Below are 20,197 nucleotides of genomic sequence, written 5' to 3'. Positions count from 1 at the left end.
TTAAGTAAAGATATTTGAAAAAGCAGTGAATGTTTGAGATACTTTCTTCATTTTAATAACATTTTTAAGTCAGATTTAAGGGAAATTTTCTGCCCGTGCACACATTCACTTTCCGTTTTATTATTTTCAATTTCAATGAAGTCCCATTTAGTGCACCCTAGGGTTAAAGCCGCCGACCATCGAGTGGGCACCCTTTTCTTTTCTGCTCGCCGCACTTCCGCATTCAATGCTAATGACAGCTGTCAATGTGCGTGCCATGATGAACTGCTGCCCCTGGAGGAGAACTTGTGTACATCTGTAGAGCCACTGGAACTACCATAACTTGCAGAACCACCAGAAATATCAGCCAGAGCCACTGACTCTCAGAATTTCAAAGCCAATGCCAATGGGGAGGAAAAGATCGAGGGTGCGGGTTGCCAAATGGCAAATGCCAAATAGGGATGGTTATAGTCGGCTTAGTTGAGGGAATTTCAAGAATCCAATTTAAAGTGTTAAAAGAATCGCATAAACTCTGAAGTGGGGGCTGATGATCAAGCAAATTGTTCAGTTTTTAATTAGAGATATTTTATGTGCCTCCCCTATGAACATTTTGTATCACAACTTAGGCCTTGCCTTTCTGAATACATTTCATAGCAAATATATACTCAATATTAACTTATATTTTTTACCATTTCAGTGTCAGCTTGATCGTTGGAGCTCCCAAATTCGACACATCCCGTTACCAGCAGGGCGTGACGGAGGCCGGCGGCGTTTTCAAATGCAGCCTGAACGATGACGACTGCAAATTGGTGCCATTCGACTCCAAAGGTAATTTAATCGAGGAAAAGAAAACACTCCGAAAAGACTTTAAAAACACTTAAATCCGGGGGTACCCTTTACGAGTCTGTGTCTGTTTGGGGCTCCTCATGAGGAGATGAGAGTTCTCTAGAACAGGAGAAGTTGGCGCCGATCCCCGCAAGAAACTGGCGCCAGGGAAGCACAAATCGCAATTAGTTTATTTATGGCCTACACGCATGCGCAACCTTTTAGTATGCAAAATGCGAAGAATGTGCAATGTGCGGTGGCAGCAGAAAGAAACAAAATAAAAAAAAATCTACAAAATGTGCAATAATATATTTTTAGACAATTCGCCGGGAAGAGAAACACATCCTGGGCATAAAACGGAAATGATAAACTTACTCGGTATACTTCCTCTTCTGGCTCCAAAGTTTTTGCATATTTTTCCCATTAACTCGCGGGCCTTCGCTTTTTCTGCCATAAATTTGCAATTTGATTTTGCAAAATAAAAAAAAATAAAAAAAGAAAGAAAAGAGAAGAAAATGGCAAACACCTTGGATGAAAAGTTATTGACACGTGCCCCATCAGACGGCAGACTCGATAATGGATGTTGGCGAACCTCTCAGGGGGTGTGTCCCATAAATTCCCAATCCCTGCTCCCCCTTGGCTCCTCCCATTCAATATCGCTAAAATAATATATAAATCTCTGCTCAAACTCATGCTTAATGTGGTGGCTAACTAAAAAATAATATAAAAAGGAGTCAACAGGTGCTTCATTCAGCTGGCAGGTTCGTTTTGGTTTGGTCATCTACTAAAGTGTTTCAGCTCTGTGATTCATTCGGCCCTGTCATCCATCCATTAGTTATTAGACCTTATTCACCTTTCATCTTAAAAAAAACAAACGTTGATTTCATGACTAAATATTCATAAATATGAAAGTGCGGAAGTATATGTATTTCCGTTTCAATAATCAATGATTAATTAGACTCTCATTTACATCTTTTGGTTTTTTTCGGTGATTCAGTTTAAGTTCTTGGGATTTTGCTATTTATAATATCATCCCGGTGAATCATTTAGGATGCTTATTTTTAAGTTTATCTTTCATTAATATTTTATCTCATTCATACTTTTAATTCTAATATTTCGATGGATTTATTTGTTATCCCTCATTAAATGTAAGTGGCACCCTCTTAGAAAAATGTTGTACAGTCAGCACAGTTTATAAATGTGGCAAATATTTGATCAACCCATACGAGTAGCACCTCAATTCAGCTGCTGAAAATTACTGTCATAAATCACTGACCAAAGGAAGTGACCATCATCATTATCCACGTTGTACTCAAGTGTTTTGTGCTCTCAGTGTAGCTTAATTAGTTTGCCTTTCTCCCCTCCTTCAAGAATACATATTAATTTCACTAAATTACTCATTTCCGTCCACATTTTGTCTGAATTATTTCGTCTTCGTCTTTGTTTCTCGCTGTCTCAGTTCTTAATATTTATCCCGCTTTTTTATGTACATTTGAAATTTAGGTTTTTTTTTCCTTCTTTGTCGCTGTCTTGCAATTTTGATTTGCCAAAATATATGTGACTGTTATTTGCAGAGTTAATAATGTGATTTTCTTTCTTCCCACAATCAGGCAACAATCGAAATGTGGATAAAGAGGTCGTGGACAGGAAATCCTACCAATGGCTGGGCGCCACAGTGGCCACTGCTCGGGATAGTGATTTGGTTGTGGTAAGTTTAAGGAAAGATATATTTTAGATTTATATAAACTAAGATGAATACTGATTCACTCATTCTACATTGTAGTGCAATCGTGACTTTCATTTTTAGAGGCACCTTGACTCCATTTATGGTTTTATAATTAGCTAAAGGCTTTGCCCTTTATAGCCCACCGATAAACCCAATTATCGCACTTTAAAACCCATTTTTTATGAGCCAAACAACAATGTGAGTCAATGTGAGGACTTTCATTTTCCGCCGACCGCAAGACAACCTGTATATGTAGTATCTGAAACCGCTGGAAAACCTTGTCCGATTTTAATGTCCATCGATGATGGCATCATCATTGGCTCGTTAAAATGTCAAATTGCATTGAAAGTGCAAGGGAAAACTGAATGGTATTCATAGAGCTATAGAGCTCCATAGCTCGCCCACCACCTATCTCAGTTATCGCGTAACTGACACCTTTTCCATCAAATGTCATAAGAAAATCTCTGAAGAAAATTAACTTTTTTTTATGGCAGTCTAACGTTGTTGTGTGTGCTTTGCCGTTAGATTTCAGTGGGTGTTTTTGGTAAGACTATGGTTCTCAATGGCTTTGGATTTGGATTTGGATTTCGATTTCAGTGATTTTGTCATCACTGCGGTTGGTTCACCGGTGGATTGCGTCAAGTAGACCACAAAAGAAAACCAAGGCAGATAGAAAACTCTAATAAGATACCAATGCCCAGATACAGTGCTTTGTTTGGTGCACAGAGAGAAATCGTAGAGGTCTTTGTTTTGCTTTAGTTTGGAAAATATATAGAATAATGTTGATACTATTTAGTTACTCCAAAGCGATCGTTCTTTTAAAAATCTTTTTAAATATTTTGAAATATTTTCTTTATCGAAAATAAGTTTTTCTTTGTGCAACTTTGCCTTGCCGCTGTGGTCGTGTGCTTTTCTGCTTTGGGAACTCGGACTCTCTAAGGTGCGCCACGTCTCGCAACTTTTGTTAATTGCGTTGGCGGTGGCTTTTTGTTGGCCGCTTGTTGACCGCCCACCCAGCATAAACATTTGATTTTCACTTTAGTTCTCAATTAACTTTAACGCACCAATAGCCGTTAACATTGATGGCCAGTACGTCCTTATTTTTTCTTTATTCCTATTCTGGTTTATTTTTTTCCTTTTCTTTGCTTTGTTTTTGTTGTTATGACCAGGTCAGGTCACTTCCGCCAAAATAGTAAACGTGAAATGGGAACCTGGAACTGGGTCTGGGACTGGGACTGGCCTTCAAATGCCCATTAACCGGATAGGGAGGAGCAGGTCATCCATCGATTGGTTTTTTGTTGCCCCAAGTGCCCCATCGGTATTACCTGGGCCCACATCATCATCATCATCCCTCGCATTACATCAGTCGATGGTTTACTATGGCCTTTGGCTATGGCTTTAAGTAATCCTAGAACACATTGAATGTTGAAATGTGTTTTTAGGGTTTAACAGAGTTGGTTTAGTTCCCTTTAAAATTAATATTAAAAATGAATTAAATCTTTTTTCGAAATTCTTACCTTCCTTTCCTTTTAGTAAAAGGAAGTTCAGTGATCTTAAAGTTCAGTCAAGACAAATATCAATCGTAATCGGTTTTTATAACCTTAAGTACCTCGAGTTGACCTTTAAGCCTGGCTCATTTTTTAGCCATGTCAACCATTTTCCATTCTTTAAAAACCAAATTGTTTTGTCGTGTTGCCGGCTTATTTCTTCCGAGCTTAACATATTTTGAACGACTTTTCTGTTGGCTTTGTTTGGGCTTTCTTTTCGCTTGGCTTTAGTAGTTTTGAGGTCTCTGTCTGTCTCTGTATTTGGGCTTTTGTTTTTTGGCCGATTTTTGTTTGTTTCTTTTTTGTTTATGTGGTTTATTGCCCATGTTTGGAGCAGAGTGCATACCAAAACGCCAACGATAAATTTTTGAGACATTAAACTGCACTTTTGCAGACGCCGTCGGTTCTTCCTGTTCCCGCTGTTGTTGTTGTTGTTGTTGTGGGAGCAAAGGCACAAAAAAAAAAAAACAACTAAAGTCAAAAGTCAACACGTTTGACATGGTCGACATGCAGACGTTACCATTGCGAATGCCAAAGAATATCTGGAGGCCCCTCGAGCCAGATGCAGATGCCAAATCGGCTAGGCCCATGGGCAACTCCAGTCCTCCGATCCTCACTTCCTCTGTATCCTTACATATTTACTATATATATAGCGATATATATCTGTGTGCGAGTGCTGCCCGGGCCATATTTGAGTTCAATAGCTCTGGCAATTTCACAGATCGTGTCGATGATCATGTCGCAATCGAAGCACAGCAAACCAAACAACATCTTTCGGAAAGAACAAGAACTTAACCCGACTTGGCCATACCTAAAATAAGTCTGTATACTGCACTTAGAGTTTTGGAATTAATATATAAATAGCAGATGTTAAATCTTAGAAGAAATCTGTATATGATTTTATGTTGATTTGTAATTTATAAACGATAATGTCTGTAAAGCATCTCTTATCTCTTACAAAAGTCTTCAAAAGTATGCAACAATCTATTTTGAATCCGAAACTTGGTCGCTTGTATTCCAAGAGCCAACGTTCCTACTTTTAGACACTTCTAGAAGTGGTTTGAAAACCGAAATTAGGTTTTATAAACTATCTTAACCAGACTTACACCAGTACACCCGCAAATTTGCAAGCACGAGGTATGAAAAATAAAAACGTAGCGAAACGAGACTGCACGACATGCGGCACATGCCCCCGGGCGAGGGCAGCTGCGAAAGAGACGGCCATATGTGATGAAGAAAGAGAGAGAGGGGGGGCAGTGAGTGAGTTCATAGTGATGTCACCTTGGTGTTGTTGTACCGCTGATTGCCGATCATGGCCATTGTGGGCGGCGGCGATGACCACCCCGCCCACTCGGCGACAAGTTGTTGATTGAAGCTAAAAGTCGGTCTGTGATCTCATGCCACAGCATCCATTCGTTGGCCAATCCTTGGCCCAAATTCACAGCAATTGAGAATGACCCAATTTGTTTAATACTTTCACAATCGGAGGAGTCATATCTTCCCGGGATTGATTTATAAATAATTTCTTTATTTGTTTATTGGATTTCATTTGGGGAGTCATCGGAGATAAATATTTACAAAGTTTAACTTGATTTTCACCCTACAAAATGGAATTAACAAATCTACATAGTGAACGACTTCGTTGCCATAGTTTTACAAATGTCTTGGCAATAAAAAATGCATCTCTAAATGGTAGCAATTTGGTATATATCATCCCCCACTATGGGCCACAAACCTCATATTCATAACCATAATTTTTGATTTCAATGCTCGAAATGAAGAGCTGGCAAGCTGGGACCTGTTTTCGGGATCCATTCTCTCCTTTTGGCCGCTCCTCATTTGCATATCTAACTATTTTACCGCGAACTGCTGTCGGCCAGAGAGTACAAGCCAACCGCAAAGGAATCTGTCTGCCGGGCCAACTGATAATAAAGTTTTTAATAGGAAATTGCTATTAACTTATTGATCATGGCATGGACAATGGTCCACGCGGGCAATTGTTGGGAATTTCAATTGAATTGTTCAACGCTCCCCCGAGTGCCCAGCGGCAAGTCGATTGTCTGGGCCCAACTCTCAGGGTCTTGTTTTTATTATTTATCCAATTCTTACAGATGCACTAAGGAAAACATAGGGTATTATTTATAGGGTATTTATTATAAATATGGTAGTTAAACTCTGGAATGATTATAATCTGTATAGTAAGCAGTATAAGGTTTCTGATATTGTAAGCTTAAGCTGATGGAGTAGTTGCTTAGATAAAACTGAGGCTTACACATGTCTTTTAGCATTTAGATTTAGTTGTTTAATATTCTCGCAGTGTAGGGTTAGCTGGACTGTGATTTTTTGTTTGTCCATTTCTGCGCCTGCTTGCATAATATGGCCTGGCCCATAGATTTGTGATTCAATGGGGCATTTGAATGGTTCGGCCTCTCCATCCGCTCCCATCCGATATCCGATCAGCATGCATTTTTGGCGATAGCGCGTCATTTTGAGTTTATGTCAGAGTTGCCAAAAAGGGGGCGGAGGTGGAGTACGGTGGACGGAGGATGGGGCGGAAAAAGCGACAGATACAGAGAGCCACTGGTTGCCATAAATGGCACAATATGTATAAATTTGTAAAAGTAATTGCAGTGCGGAGACAATGGCCCGGCCTAAGATCTTGACGCTGATGTTGATGCCTCCTGCTCCGGCTCAGCTCGGCTCGGCTATTCCCCGCCTGCACCATGCCCCATGCCTCATGCCTCATGCCACAAACTCCAACCGCTGACCATATTTGGAACGGCACTGCGACAGAGATGGCTGAGACCCCGAGTCTCGTGCGTGTTTTATGTCCAACTGCCAGCCATTTATACATTATAAAACTATATAAACACACAGATCGGCTGGGATGCGAAGCGATCCAATGCGTCGGGGCTAACTCACTCTCTAAGCACAGTGGTAAAAGGTATCTCAGATATTGAGTTTACAAAATAGTGGCCTAAATTTATTAATTGATAGTCACATTGCTTAAGGAGTTTTAAGTATCGTGCAAAGATCAGTGTTTGCTACTTTAAATGGTATGTTGATACCAAGGAAATCTCTAAGATCTATTATTATTTTAATTAAACTAAAGATTAGATAACTTTTTCGGTAGTTTGGCCACACTGTGCCCGGGGGATATGGGGTCTGTTAATTCGCTTTGGCCATTTTAGGAGGGCCGCTGCTCCATGCCTTTGCCATTGCTGCTGGCCTGCCATTGTCTCACATCTTCACCAAATAATTTCCATGCCTGCCCCTGTCTCTTTCAAGTACGTACACCTGAAAAAAACCATTGGTGCCTCTATGATTTTGAACTTTAAAGTAATAAACTGTAGCAAATGATAATAATGCTAGAAGATAAGTATAAGGTAATAATAGTAGTTAAAGGAGATCTTAAAGAGTTCGCCAACCAATATAATATCATCAGTTTACATTATCATATTTCATACCTATCTTTTCCAGATCAATAAGTTTTCCTTACAGTGCAAGGTACTTCATCTCGATTGATTTTCTCCATTTCTCATTGCAGGCCTGTGCACCGCGCTATGTCTTCCACACGATGACGCCATCGAGGGCGTTCCGCATTGATCCCGTGGGCACCTGCTTCACCTCGCACAACTTCGAGCAGTTCTACGAGGTTTCCCCCTGCCGGACAAGTGAGTATTGGATCAGAGGAACTGAAACCGGGGCAGGGATTAACATCAACCCACACCAGAGGCGGTCCCGTAAATTCGACCACCAATTTGGTGTGATTCTGTAATTCGAGCGTCAGGGAATCCCTTGAAAAGCGAAATTCAAACTGTCAGTCGCTGGCATTCCTTCGGCTGTTGTTGCTTCACTTTAGCTTTATTTTTTTTATACATATATTTTTTGGGTAGTATTCGGCATATCGAATAACGGTAATTTGAGGGAAAGTGAAAAATCGGTTTAGCCAAGGTTTAAATTTATTTGTAGAATTGAGGGAAAACATGTTGTATGATAAGTTATCCTGATTAGAAAGTTCCCTTTTTCTTCTTTTATTTAGAATACTTTTAGGGCTTTAACTATTTTCCTTAACTATTACCTTATTAACTATTACCTTCTTTACGTTATAAAGATTATTAATGAATAATGATAGAAACATATCTTCTGTAAGGAACTTAGTCTGCAGCTGTTTGAAAGTAAAGAAAGATCCCTTTTAGTAGCACCTATTTCCGATGCTCGCTTACACAACTTAGCCATCTAAGTGACTAATTCAACATCATTTGGGAAATGTAAACCAAAAATCAGATCAAATCGTAAACCCAGAAGATATCCACGCACCTGGATCGAATGAAAGATTTATGGGACTTGACAGGCGGACAAATACATAGCCCACTCTATGTAATTTGTAGTGCGATGTTTGGTCTATCTAAAAATATTTAATTTGATGTTCCAAGTTGTATTTTGTTTTTCGTTCTGATGCATTTGTTTTTCTTGCTTTCACCTCACATTACTTTCCTTTGCTTTCAGTTTTATTATGCTTTCTGTTTCTCTTTTTTGCCTTTTGGGACAGCCTGCCAAATTTGTTTGGTTAGTCATCGGTCTATACCGACTATATCTAGGTCTATATACATATAGACCTCGCACACATGGGCCAGCATTCGCGCCCTCCTCCTCCTCCGCAAAGTTTCGATGAGGTGTGATTATTTTTAGCATTTTCTCGCAGATGCAAAGCATTCAACTTGCGTATATACATGTGCATATATCTTTCGGATTTTAAAGGAGCTATATCCGTATATATACGGATATATACACACACACATATGAGTCTTTCTATATATCGGTGCCGCTGGCATATGGCCATTAGTCGGGGTTGTGACTCTTGAACTAGTTTATCATACGGAAGACTTGCTTTTGCTTTTCTGCTTTTCAGTTTTATTGCTTGTTTGCTTATTGGTTCGTAGAATGGCTAAGTAAATTATCGAATTTGGTTAAAACTCTGAGTCAATGGAACTACATAGCTGTAATAAAGGGAACTGATTCATTCTGGAAATCATTTAAGCCACTTTGGGCTGTTCATCTGTAATGAGCTATTTCTTACTGAGAATAATTTACAATAACCTATCGAACACGTTCTGTGTGATAGCTAGTTGATATCAAGAAATATAAAATACTTAAAATATAAGCAATATTGCCCTAGAATTCAAATTATGAGATTGCTCAATCCATGGGCCAATATGGCCCGGCCAAGGGCATTGTTTTAGATTCTAAGCACATGCGAGTGGGCCAACTTGATTCCCAGTGGTCTTGTTGTTGCGTTATTATGCTGTTGTTGTGAAATGATTAGCAGCAACATCAGCAGCGGCAGCAGCAGCAACAGCAACAGCAACATCAACTCATCCTGACAGTCGATTCAGCACATTCCGACATCACTGAAAGCAATAAATACCAACTTAACGCACAAAATGCCAAACTAAATAGTTAAAGGAAACACACAGACCGAAGACAACAACAGGAAAAAAGGGTAAATCAAAGCGTAAAAAATAAAAAAGTGTACAAAACAATCGAGTGGAGTGGCCAAGAAGCCAAGCCAACCAAGCCAGCCAAGTTGAAATGTCGGCAAAAGGAGCGGAGTTCTCGGCGTGCCCTTGCTAAAAACTAATTGTAATTCAAGACGGGGCGATTTTATTATGGGAATTACTACCACAACTGCCCCGAAGACAATGCCATGGGTATGCTCACGTACGAGGAGGACCTGTGTGCGTTACGATTACGAACGGCAGCGGCAACAAAAAGTTGACTTATGCGATTGCCCAGTGCCAGCAGCAACAGCAGCAGCAGCAGCAGCAACATGTTGCTGTCGCAGAGCTCAAATTGAAACACTTCGAGACAAATTGTTATCGTTTAATTTGATCAAACGCACGATCTGCCTGTTGATTTCTCTGTTGTTTTTGCCCCAACAAAGTCTCCCCTTTTGCTGCCTCTTTTGGCCGGAGGCCGCGCATGCGACATAAAGTTGTTGTTGTCGCGGGAAATACCCTTTACTTAAAGTAAAGGATATCAATATTTAAACAGATAATAGCTAATATTAAACTAGACTTTCATAGCTATTTTCAGGGCTTCAGGGTGCCATTGAAAGACTCAATGTCTAGCCACTGGCGCCACCAGATTTAAACAGTGCTTTTAACTTAGGTTCGTAGTAGGGTATTCTAGGCATCGACTTTCTACTGTTTCATTCTCTTTTCTTTTTTTTTTTGGATCTTTTTGCTGATGTTACGTGATTTCGTATTTGGTAGCAAGGCAACATTCGCCAGACACTTTGCCGGACAAACAAACAAACAAACAAAAGGCGGGGCCAACAAAAGGATGTGTGGCAGTGGATGTGAGTGGATGTGTGGATGCCGTCCCCACTTTGTGCCTGCCTCGTCTTGATCTTTTTGTTTGCCGCTTTTATTGTTGTGTTTTCATTTCAATGTCCATCGCTTTGGCAGGCGAAGATCTTGCCCCAAAGGCGCGCTCTAATCCTTTTATGTTGCTCCAACGCTCGTTCAACTCTCTCGTCCGCCGACTGACAAATAGCACCGCAATTTATTGCATTGCATCGGTAATTATTTGCAATTTATTGTCCCACACACCGGTACCCCCCTTGTTACTATGGGACCAGCGACAGCAACAACACAAGCAAAACCCCCCGAGGGCCTGTGAACATTTATGATGAAATCGCACAATGCCTAAATGGTCAACTGCGTGTGACTGGCCTCCCAGCCTCCTCTTTTTGTGCCCAATCACTCACTTATGCTGTGCATTTCCATCTCTCTTTTCGTTTCAGACAACTGGGGTTATCATCGCCAGGGCTCGTGTCAGGCTGGATTCAGTGCAGCGATCAACGGGGTAAGTATTCAATGGGTATACTCTTTGCAAAACGGGGGGAGGAATGATTATCCATGCATGGGTTTTAGTTGGTTTAAAGGCAGGTTAAATAAAGTTATGTTTTAGCAAAAAGGGGTGTTTATAGAGTGCCTCAAACTGTCTTAAATCTAGCAAGCTCTAATAATAATATAAATAATAAGATATTTCTTATTATAATACAGAGTAGAGTAGAATGAAATCTAAGAGAATTCAAAGTTCGTCTAAGAAAATGAAGACGCCAACCCGATCTTTAGATCTCCCTTTTTCTTGACTCTTTTTTTTTTGGGTTTCATTGAGTTATTATATGCATGGAATGGTTTGGGTAGGACAGACGGGTGGACAGACATGGGCACGTTTAGTTGGCACCTCGTTGGGATCGTGGCATAACATTTGCATTCACAATTGCATCCCCAGCATTCGAATTGACTATTATATATATATATATATACGTACATCTATATATACAGATATCTGTAGTAACCTCTTTTCTCCCGTTGTAGAATGGCTCGCGTTTGTTCATCGGCGCACCTGGCAGTTGGTACTGGCAAGGTAAGTGCACGTTTTTCCCACATGTACTGTATACCGTTGTTCTACTTCTTTTTTATTTATATTTATTTATTTATACATTTATTTATTTATTTATCCGTACCTCAATACCTTTCTTTGTCTCTTGAGACGAGTTACTTTTACTGTATGTATTTTGAAGTTGCTGTTCTTTCTAGTATCTCCTGTCTCAATAAGACTATCTAAAGATTATCCAATGTATTTAGTCATAGACATAGAGCTATAAGTAATATCCCTAAACCCTTAGATTTTCCCAATAGAACATAGACCCAAACATACACACACACACACATACACGAGTAGTCTGGTTTGAAATTAAAATTTCGTTTTCCCCCACGTTTTTCATTTAGCATTTGTCCTCGTCCTCGTTTCCCTAGCCTATAAAGTCCACGAAAATCTTGAATTTTGATTGCCTTCCTCCGATGTACAAACTCAAAGTGATTGCATTAACCTAGTATACCCCTTAGTTTAGTTAAACGAATCCTTTCTCGTGTGTTTAATTTAATGCCAGTTGAAAGTCCATAACCTAAGTAATTTACACAAAGTTAAGTAATTAAATGAATATTCTATATATTGTGGGTCTAGTTACATGTTTGTATCGTAATACCTGGTCCTATTTCCGTTCCTCTTTGACTAGGAACTCAGTCTCTAACCCTCGAAATGTAGATCTAAGCGGGCTATATCATCCAATATGCATCTGTAGAAGATGGAATGCTAGTCTTAGCTATAGACTAAGTAGTATCTAGAGTGCATGTCGCATTGTAGAGTCTAGAGTCTAGTAGATAAACTATGAAGTATCAATAGGTACAAATATAATGTAAAATCAAAAATATATTAAGTCAGTGCAAACTTTACATTTAATATGGCTAGAAGTGAACCTTTACTGGGTTACACTTTTGGCACATTTAAAAAGTAAAACTAAACTGGCTTTGTATTTATTTTAGGAAACGATAAGTGTGTACTTAACAAGCTGGAGAAGATTTGAAATATTAATATAGTCAGCTACTTTTTTTGTTTTTATATTGTATCAATATAAAGATTATATTGCCTAATTACACTTGTTAAATGCACATTTATCGAAACTAGTAGAATCGAATAAGTGAGCTACATTTATATTGTGTTGTCGAGTTGTTGTCCTTCAAAGTCGTTTAACCCCCCATTGGCCTAACGTCGCACTGTTGTCGCTGCCAGAAGCTAACAATATTGTATCGTACAAAATTGTACCCATTGACCTTTTGAGTGGTACACAATTTAAATTGAATAGTTTTGCTAACTCCAAAATCATTCACAACTCGACAGCAGGAGTCAGCAATATATAACCGTGAATCGTAAATATTGTTAATCGTATTTTAATGTACCATTTAACCCAAGTTGAAGTTATAGCTGCATTTACTGTACCGTATTTGATACACAAGTTTCTACTGTAACTGTAACGTTAACTGTAAACGTAAATTTAACTGTAATTTTAACTGTAATTGTAACTGTAACTGTACCTGTACCTGTACCTGTACCGTATAACGCGTCATGTTCTTCCTGATCTAATTAATCAAAATTATGTTCTCTCTTTCTCTTTATATTTTTTGCTCCTTCCTCTCCACCTTCTGTCTCACTCTACACACTCAATCAATATATCCTGTGTGTCGGGGCAAAATGCATGCGATTTTGTACCGAACTTAAAAAATGAAAATGTGAAATGTGAAATGCATTCTGTACCGATTCCCAAAAAAACCGAACCGCACCACTCGATCACCCGAATACCGATTACCTGAATCCCAATCAACATTCTTCCCTACAACTTTTGTTGCTATTAAAAATAAATCCAAAAACAAAAACCATAAAAAGGACAAACCTACTCGATACCGCCCGATGCCGAGTTTCCATTTAAGCCGCCTCTTTATCAGCCCTTCGGCACTGGAGGTAATAATAATAATAATACAAAAAACGCCAAAAATAAATAAAAACAAACAGCAACTACGCTTCTCACCCACTGCCTCAAAAACTCAAACTCAAAACTCAACCGAAACTGTACCTACGAACATTAACACAGCTCAACACAAAGAAAGTACCTAAACACAAAAACCAACCCACCACCCACATTCACAAAAACTCCAAATGAGAGTCCCATTAATGGTGTCTGATAATCAAAAAATATATCTCAAATCAAAACTCATACAAAACTATCTACCCCACATCATTCATCATTATATAAAAAATATAAACCTTGGCAATCCATCGAAATAAAGCAAACTATATAGATTTGTTCGATGATTTCCAAACAAAAAGTCTCTAGAACGCTTTGCCTATTAATATCTATGGTTTCAGAGGGTTAAAAAAGCTATGTCTGTAGCTTTCGCTTTGGCCAAATCGCTTAAATGGTTGGTTCTTAACTGCTTTTCTGTTTTTTGGGATCATTTCGATGAAAGATAAAAAATGATATTGTTAAAATAATGTCTATATAAATCGGTTTATCTTTCATCTGATCTTGGGGTTTTATAAAAGGGCTGGCTTTGACAAAAGGAGTCACGGTACGGCAGAGAGAGATCTTATGGATATAATAGCCATACCCAGAAATCACTACGGATTAGAAATCCTCTTTAAGCATATCTAAAAAGTATGCAACAATTTTTTTTCAAGTTTCTCAATAAGGATTTCTTAGTTCGGAAAACGGGTTCTTCGAAAACTATTTTTGCGGAAATTTCAGAAGAATGATAAATTTACATTTTCTGCAAAATATTTCAAAATTTTATAAAACCGAAAAGCTTTTTTCTTACTATCCCTACAACTTTTTAGACAACTTTTCTTAGAAATAGTTCAATGCTTAAGTTTTCTTAGAACAAAAGGTTATGTGATATTGTTTGGTTGAAAACTATCAGTACTTAACAACGTAGATTATAGATTATAGAAATATCTAAGTTGAATCGACATCAAAAGTAGATTAACTCCTTATGTATACTATCTTTTCTCCAGTCTGTCTCGTACCGTATCTCTTGTCTGGCCCAAAACTCTGCATAATTTATAGTTTAAGTGCATGTAGCTTACTTCGGGTTTTCACTGTTCTAACTGGGAATGCAAACTAACCATAATCCCAGCACGTTTCCCCAGCATGTTTGTTTGTAGTGCCCCCGTAATCATACAATATACACGTAATCATCCAAAAAAAGTAGCGAAGTATCTTGTGGTAATTGCCGTTGTTGTTGTTGTGGCTTCCTTGGCTGGGAGTAGTTAAAAATTCCATGTGCCATCTTACCATGTGTCCATCATTGTTGATATAGTTGTTTGTTGATGCCCAGCATGCCCATATAGCGCCAAACAGTTGCGGTCACAAGAATAGCAAAAGATATTTTGAAAACTATAATTTGAAATGAAATTCCACTATTTTGACCGCAACTAAAGCAAAACAAACTCACCCTAAAACACCAAAAGAAAAACGAGGAGTATCTTTAGAAACCCTGGTTAGTAACGAAAGTATTTTCCCTGATCCACAGGTACGGCCAGTTCCCACGATGTGACCAAGCCGGAGAACCAGGTCTTCTCCACCGCAGAAAGTTCCTCGAATAATGATGACTCCTATTTGGGTTACTCGATGGTCACCGGTGATTTCGATGGCGACCGCAGTGAGGATGTGGCCATCGGTATGCCACGTGGTGGTAATCTCGTCGGAAGGATTGTTGTCAATCGTTGGAATATGGCGAATATCTTTAATATCACTGGCCGTCAGATTGGCGAGTACTTTGGCTATTCTCTAGCCACCAGCGATGTGGATGGTGATGGTCTGGATGATTTGCTTATCGGTGCACCCATGTACACAGATCCCGATAATGTAGAGGGCAAATACGATGTGGGTAGGGTCTATATCCTGTTGCAGGGTGGCCCCAACGAGGAGAAGAGATGGACCACGGAGCACATTCGCGATGGTTTGCATAGCAAGGGAAGGTTTGGCCTGGCCCTGACCACATTGGGCGATGTGAATGGTGATGGTTATGGTGACTTTGCTGTTGGTGCTCCCTACGATGGTCCCGAGGGCCGTGGAGTGGTCTACATCTTCCATGGCTCGCCACTGGGTCCACTGGCAAAGCCGTCACAGATCATCAAATCCGAACAGATTGTCGAAGGAGCACCCTACCCTAGAACCTTTGGATTCGCTTTGGCTGGTGGTCTCGATATGGATGGCAATACCTATCCAGATCTTGCAGTAGGCGCCTATAGTTCCGATCAGGTGTTCATCTTCAAGTCCCGACCAGTGGCCGCTGTTAATGCCGAGACCACTTTTGCCAGCAACTCAAAGCTGATCAGTCTGGACGACAAGAACTGTCAGCTAATAAGAGATCAAAGGAAGGTACCCTGCATGCCCCTGTCCACCTGCTGGAGTTACACAGGTCGCAATCTGCCCGAGCAACTGGACTTCGATGTATCCTGGCTGTTGGATGCCAAGAAATTGCCCAATCCTCGCATGTTCTTCTTGAGGGACGAGGGCAAGAATATCAGGAACCAAACTATCCGCCTCAATTATGGCCAAAAGTACTGTCTCAATGAGACTGTCTATCTGCTGGACGATGTCAAGGATAAGCTAACGCCCCTGGAGGTCGAAGCCCGTTACAATCTGCGCAGTAGTCGTCCTTTGGATGCGATGGTTAGACGCAGACGTAGCATCCTGGAGCCGGTGATCGATCAGAACCGTGAGATTGTCCTGCGGGATGCTATCAATATCCAGAAGAACTGTGGTCCCGACAATATCTGCGAACCAGATCTGAAGCTGACAATCAAGTAAGCCCACAGCTGGCCGTAAACTCATCTAGATCCCCATGCTAATGGTCTTTTCTTTATTTTGCAGCACTGTAGACAAGTATCTCTTTGGTTCACCCGAGCCTTTGGTCATCGAGGTTCTTATTGCGAATACCAATGAGGATGCCTTCGAGGCTGCCTTCTATATGGTTACCCCACCGGATTTGCAGTTCAGGAAGTTGCAGCAGTTGAAAGAGAAGAAGGATACGCCCATAACCTGTTCGCCGCCTACTCCCGAAAACAATCACACCCTGAAGTGCGACATTGGAAATCCTTTGGAGTCTGGAAAGATTGTGAGTTTACCGATAAAATGATATACAAAATATCTGTTCAAACTAATACCTGTATTTAACTCCACTTTAGGCCCACTTCAAGATCAGTTTGGTGCCAGAAGAGAAATACGGCAGCTCGTCCAGTTACGACTTCTATTGGGAGGTCAACTCTACGAACCTGGAAAAGCCAGGGTCCGACTTTGACAACAAGATCCGACAGAGCGTTGGTATTTGGGTGGACACAGATCTTGACATCAAGGGTACTTCACTGCCGGACTACCAGCTCTACAAGGCCGACGATTACAAGGAACTGGAAAATGCCACCAAGGAGGATGACATTGGACCGCAAGTTGTGCACATTTACGAGATCCGGAACAATCGCCCCTCGATCATTGAAGAGGCAGAGGTCTTTATCCATCTGCCCTATGAGACAATCGTTGGAGATCCCCTGATGTATCTGCTGAACCAGCCGGAGACCGGTGGCAAAATTCAATGCGACGAAGTAGGAGTTAATGAGTACAATCTTTTGCTGGACGAGAAGCTGCAAAGAAAGTCGTATCTGCAGGCTCAGGGTGCCATTTCGAATTCAGCACTGGTCGCTGGTCAATCTAGTGAGTCCTCAGGGTCGACTTCTTCCGCAGGCGGTGTTATTGTGGAGAAGGCCCATGGAGAAGTATTTGGACAGGGAGTTATAGTCAGTAATAAAGCTGATGCTGGAAACAAATTGAGCCCCAAACAGGTCCAGGAACGACAGCATGAGGACACATTGGAAGCAACCGGAGATGCGTCCTTTGATCACCGTGATCGAGCCAGTCAGGCGGTTCAAGAACCAAGAATAAATCAGACTAGCTTCTCTACATTCTCCACAAGCAGCTCCTCTTCTGGATCCGGTGCTCCATCAGCACAATTGCGTGGCCATAGCACCCAAGGTCATATACAGGTGGCCGGACCAGCTCAGCAATCCAGTAGCAGCAGCTCATCGTCGAGCTATCGCGCTTGGCCAACGCAGCAGAATCAGCAGATCTATTTGGCCGGTTCCGGAGGATCTAGATTGGGAGCTCCAGTTACCTTTAATGATAAATCACAATTTGGCGGTAGTAATGGCAATTTTCATACCGGAACTTTGGATCTGGGCACCCTAAACAGAGGCAATGTGGACAACGAGCTGTACAGGAGTCAAAGTAATTACCAGAACCCCAGCCAAAGTCTGGGCCAAAGCCAGGGCCAGTTCCAGACATCCAATCAGGGCCACTACCAAGGACAAAATCAGGCTCAGTTCCAGGCACGAAACCCGGGTCAGGGTTATCAGGGACAGACGTCGTACCAGGGACAGACCCAATATAGTGGTAGTCCCGGTGGATATCATGTCACCTACTCCTCGGGCAGCAAACCCTACTATGGCAGGGAAAACGAAGACTTCTATGACGAGGACAACCTACAGCAGGGAACACCAGGACATTGGAGCAGCAGCTCTAGTTCCAGTTCCAGTTCCCGCCGCTTCCGAAGATCAAACGATAAAGATGAGGAAGCAGATAAGCCACATCAAATCGACTTGAACTCACCCTGCCAGTCGGCCAAGTGCAAGAGCATTCGATGTGTGGTCACTAATCTGGGCACCGAAGATGGCGATGCCGCCTTCGTGGCTATTAGGGCACGCATGGTGGCCAAAACGATGGAGAAGTTGGCCTCGAATGTACCGCTTAATGTATCCACATTGGCGGTGGCCAATGTCACCCTGCTGCCTTTCATCGGTGCGCCGAAGGACGCGATAGTCAAAACACATGAGATCTTCTACAAGGCGGAACCGGAACCCCTGCAGGTGCCCGATGTGGTGCCACTCTGGGTCGTCGTCTTGGCTGCCTGTGCTGGTGCGCTTATCTTCCTTCTCCTCGTCTGGCTTCTGTACAAGGTGAGTTCCTAGACGTATATCTTTGGAATTCCTAAATGTAAATCTCTTTATTTCATGATTACAGTGCGGCTTCTTTAACCGTAACCGTCCAACGGATCACTCACAGGAGCGTCAGCCACTTCGGAATGGATATCACGGCGATGAGCATCTGTAGAGTGCCACGATGTCCTTCAGTTTAAGAAATGCAGCGAAAATAGCAAGAGAATTAACAAAACCACGAAATACTTCTAACATCGCACTAAAACCAATCCAAAACGTACTAAAAAAAAAATAGCGAAACGGCTCTAAGACGTACTAAAATCGAGCGCTTAGTCGAGTTTTAAAACATGCGATGTCGATATGGAAGGTGCCAGTGGATAATCCCCTGTGTTTAGACCCCTCTAAATAGATCATTTGTTGAGGGCGATAAACTTGCTGCTTGGAAAAGAAAACAAAAACCATCTCCAGAAAACAAGAGGGAGAACATTGTAAAGGAGAAAAAAATACGACATATTTAAACTTGCCTAGTCACGACATGAAGAACTTTCTAATGCGTAAAGGTTTTTTAACTAAAACAAACATATATATTTTTTTTTATTTTTAGACTTTTGTGTTTTTGTTCTTTGCAAAAATTTCGAGGAAAGTTAAACAAAGTGCTATATTAATCTGTACTAAAGAAAGAAAGCTAGAAATCGAAAGGAACCTAGGCTAAGTGAGTGAATGACTGAAACGTATTGACTGAATGATGCAAATGAGCGAATGTAAGTGATAGCCAATATGGAAATATCGAAGGTATAAGTTCTGAATCGAGAAAGGGAAGAGTGTTAAGCCTAGTGCTGCCCTATACTGCCACGCCCCATACTTTTAGGCAGCAGCCAAGGCATGAAAATTAAAACAGAGAAAATCCACACTTATTAGGTGCTACTCTAATATTTTTTTTAAAAACTATTATCAAGTCTTCAAAATATTTGGCGTTTTCCTAGTGTGAAACCCAATTTTTTTTTTGTGGACAATTGTTTGCCAAACTCAAAGTTTGCAGTCGAATGAGAAGTTACCAACGCCAAAATGTGTTGAAAAATGCAAAAGAAATTATTGAAAAAAACATGAAAAATTATTGATTAATCTATGTAATTCTTGAATGTAAACTCTGTGTAAATACTAAAAATGAAAACAAACGAACGAAGTGCGAAGGAGAACAGTTGAATTGTTATATTTAAATTAATATTGCATTTATTTCCAAATTACAGTGGGAGAAGCGCTGACCGACTTCTTGCAGTGTACTCTTGAAATAAAACCCCTGTCTGTACCACGTAAACCCATTACTAAAAATTAGTATCGCCCGCTGCTCACAGTTAGTTTAGTTCAATTATACGCTACTGTTTAATTTATTAACTGTACTTATTAATGCGTGTCATGAAAAATGATTTATTGCCCCATTCTTTTTTTTTTTTGCTAATTTCTGTATTAAATTTAATGATTAAAATTACAAATAAAAATGACGGTCGAGTTGTAAAAATAATGCATATATGGAGTTTATTTCAACGGTATTGTTGTTGCACTTTAATTTGTTAATTTCTTGTAATGAATTGCGGTGCAGCAGAGGGAAATTTCTCATTGCCAAAAACCAGTAATTTTTAAAAAGGAATTTATCTGGCAGCTTTTTTCCGGGTGGAGTCTCTACCTTGGCTTAGCGAAGTTCTTCACCACATCCAATACACATGTGAAA

General features: G+C 40.5%; 1 protein-coding gene across 5 annotated transcripts in view; it reads left to right on the top strand.

Moving 5' to 3' along the window:
• Positions 1-19,984, top strand: part of LOC108103474 (integrin alpha-PS2) — a 30,542-nt gene extending 10,558 nt beyond the window's left edge. For 4 of the 5 annotated variants that reach the window (XM_017208974.2, XM_017208976.2, XM_017208975.2 and 1 more), the window contains exons 3-12: positions 677-807; positions 2,415-2,512; positions 7,625-7,751; positions 10,886-10,947; positions 11,466-11,514; positions 13,372-13,446; positions 15,015-16,293; positions 16,361-16,604; positions 16,675-18,492; positions 18,557-19,984. In XM_017208974.2, the coding sequence (XP_017064463.1) occupies positions 677-807; positions 2,415-2,512; positions 7,625-7,751; positions 10,886-10,947; positions 11,466-11,514; positions 13,372-13,446; positions 15,015-16,293; positions 16,361-16,604; positions 16,675-18,492; positions 18,557-18,646 (3,973 nt within the window). In that variant the 3' untranslated portion in view covers positions 18,647-19,984. The remainder of the gene's footprint in view (positions 1-676; positions 808-2,414; positions 2,513-7,624; positions 7,752-10,885; positions 10,948-11,465; positions 11,515-13,371; positions 13,447-15,014; positions 16,294-16,360; positions 16,605-16,674; positions 18,493-18,556) is intronic. The other variant, XM_017208978.2, reaches the window with a different exon arrangement.
• The last annotated feature ends 213 nt before the right edge of the window (positions 19,985-20,197 follow it).

Source organism: Drosophila eugracilis, unplaced genomic scaffold (genome assembly GCF_018153835.1).
Source record: "Drosophila eugracilis isolate 14026-0451.02 unplaced genomic scaffold, ASM1815383v1 contig_496, whole genome shotgun sequence".
Lineage (NCBI taxonomy): Eukaryota > Metazoa > Arthropoda > Insecta > Diptera > Drosophilidae > Drosophila > Drosophila eugracilis.
The sequence above is the reverse complement of the archived record's forward strand: the minus strand, read 5'-3'. Positions and strand labels throughout refer to the sequence as shown.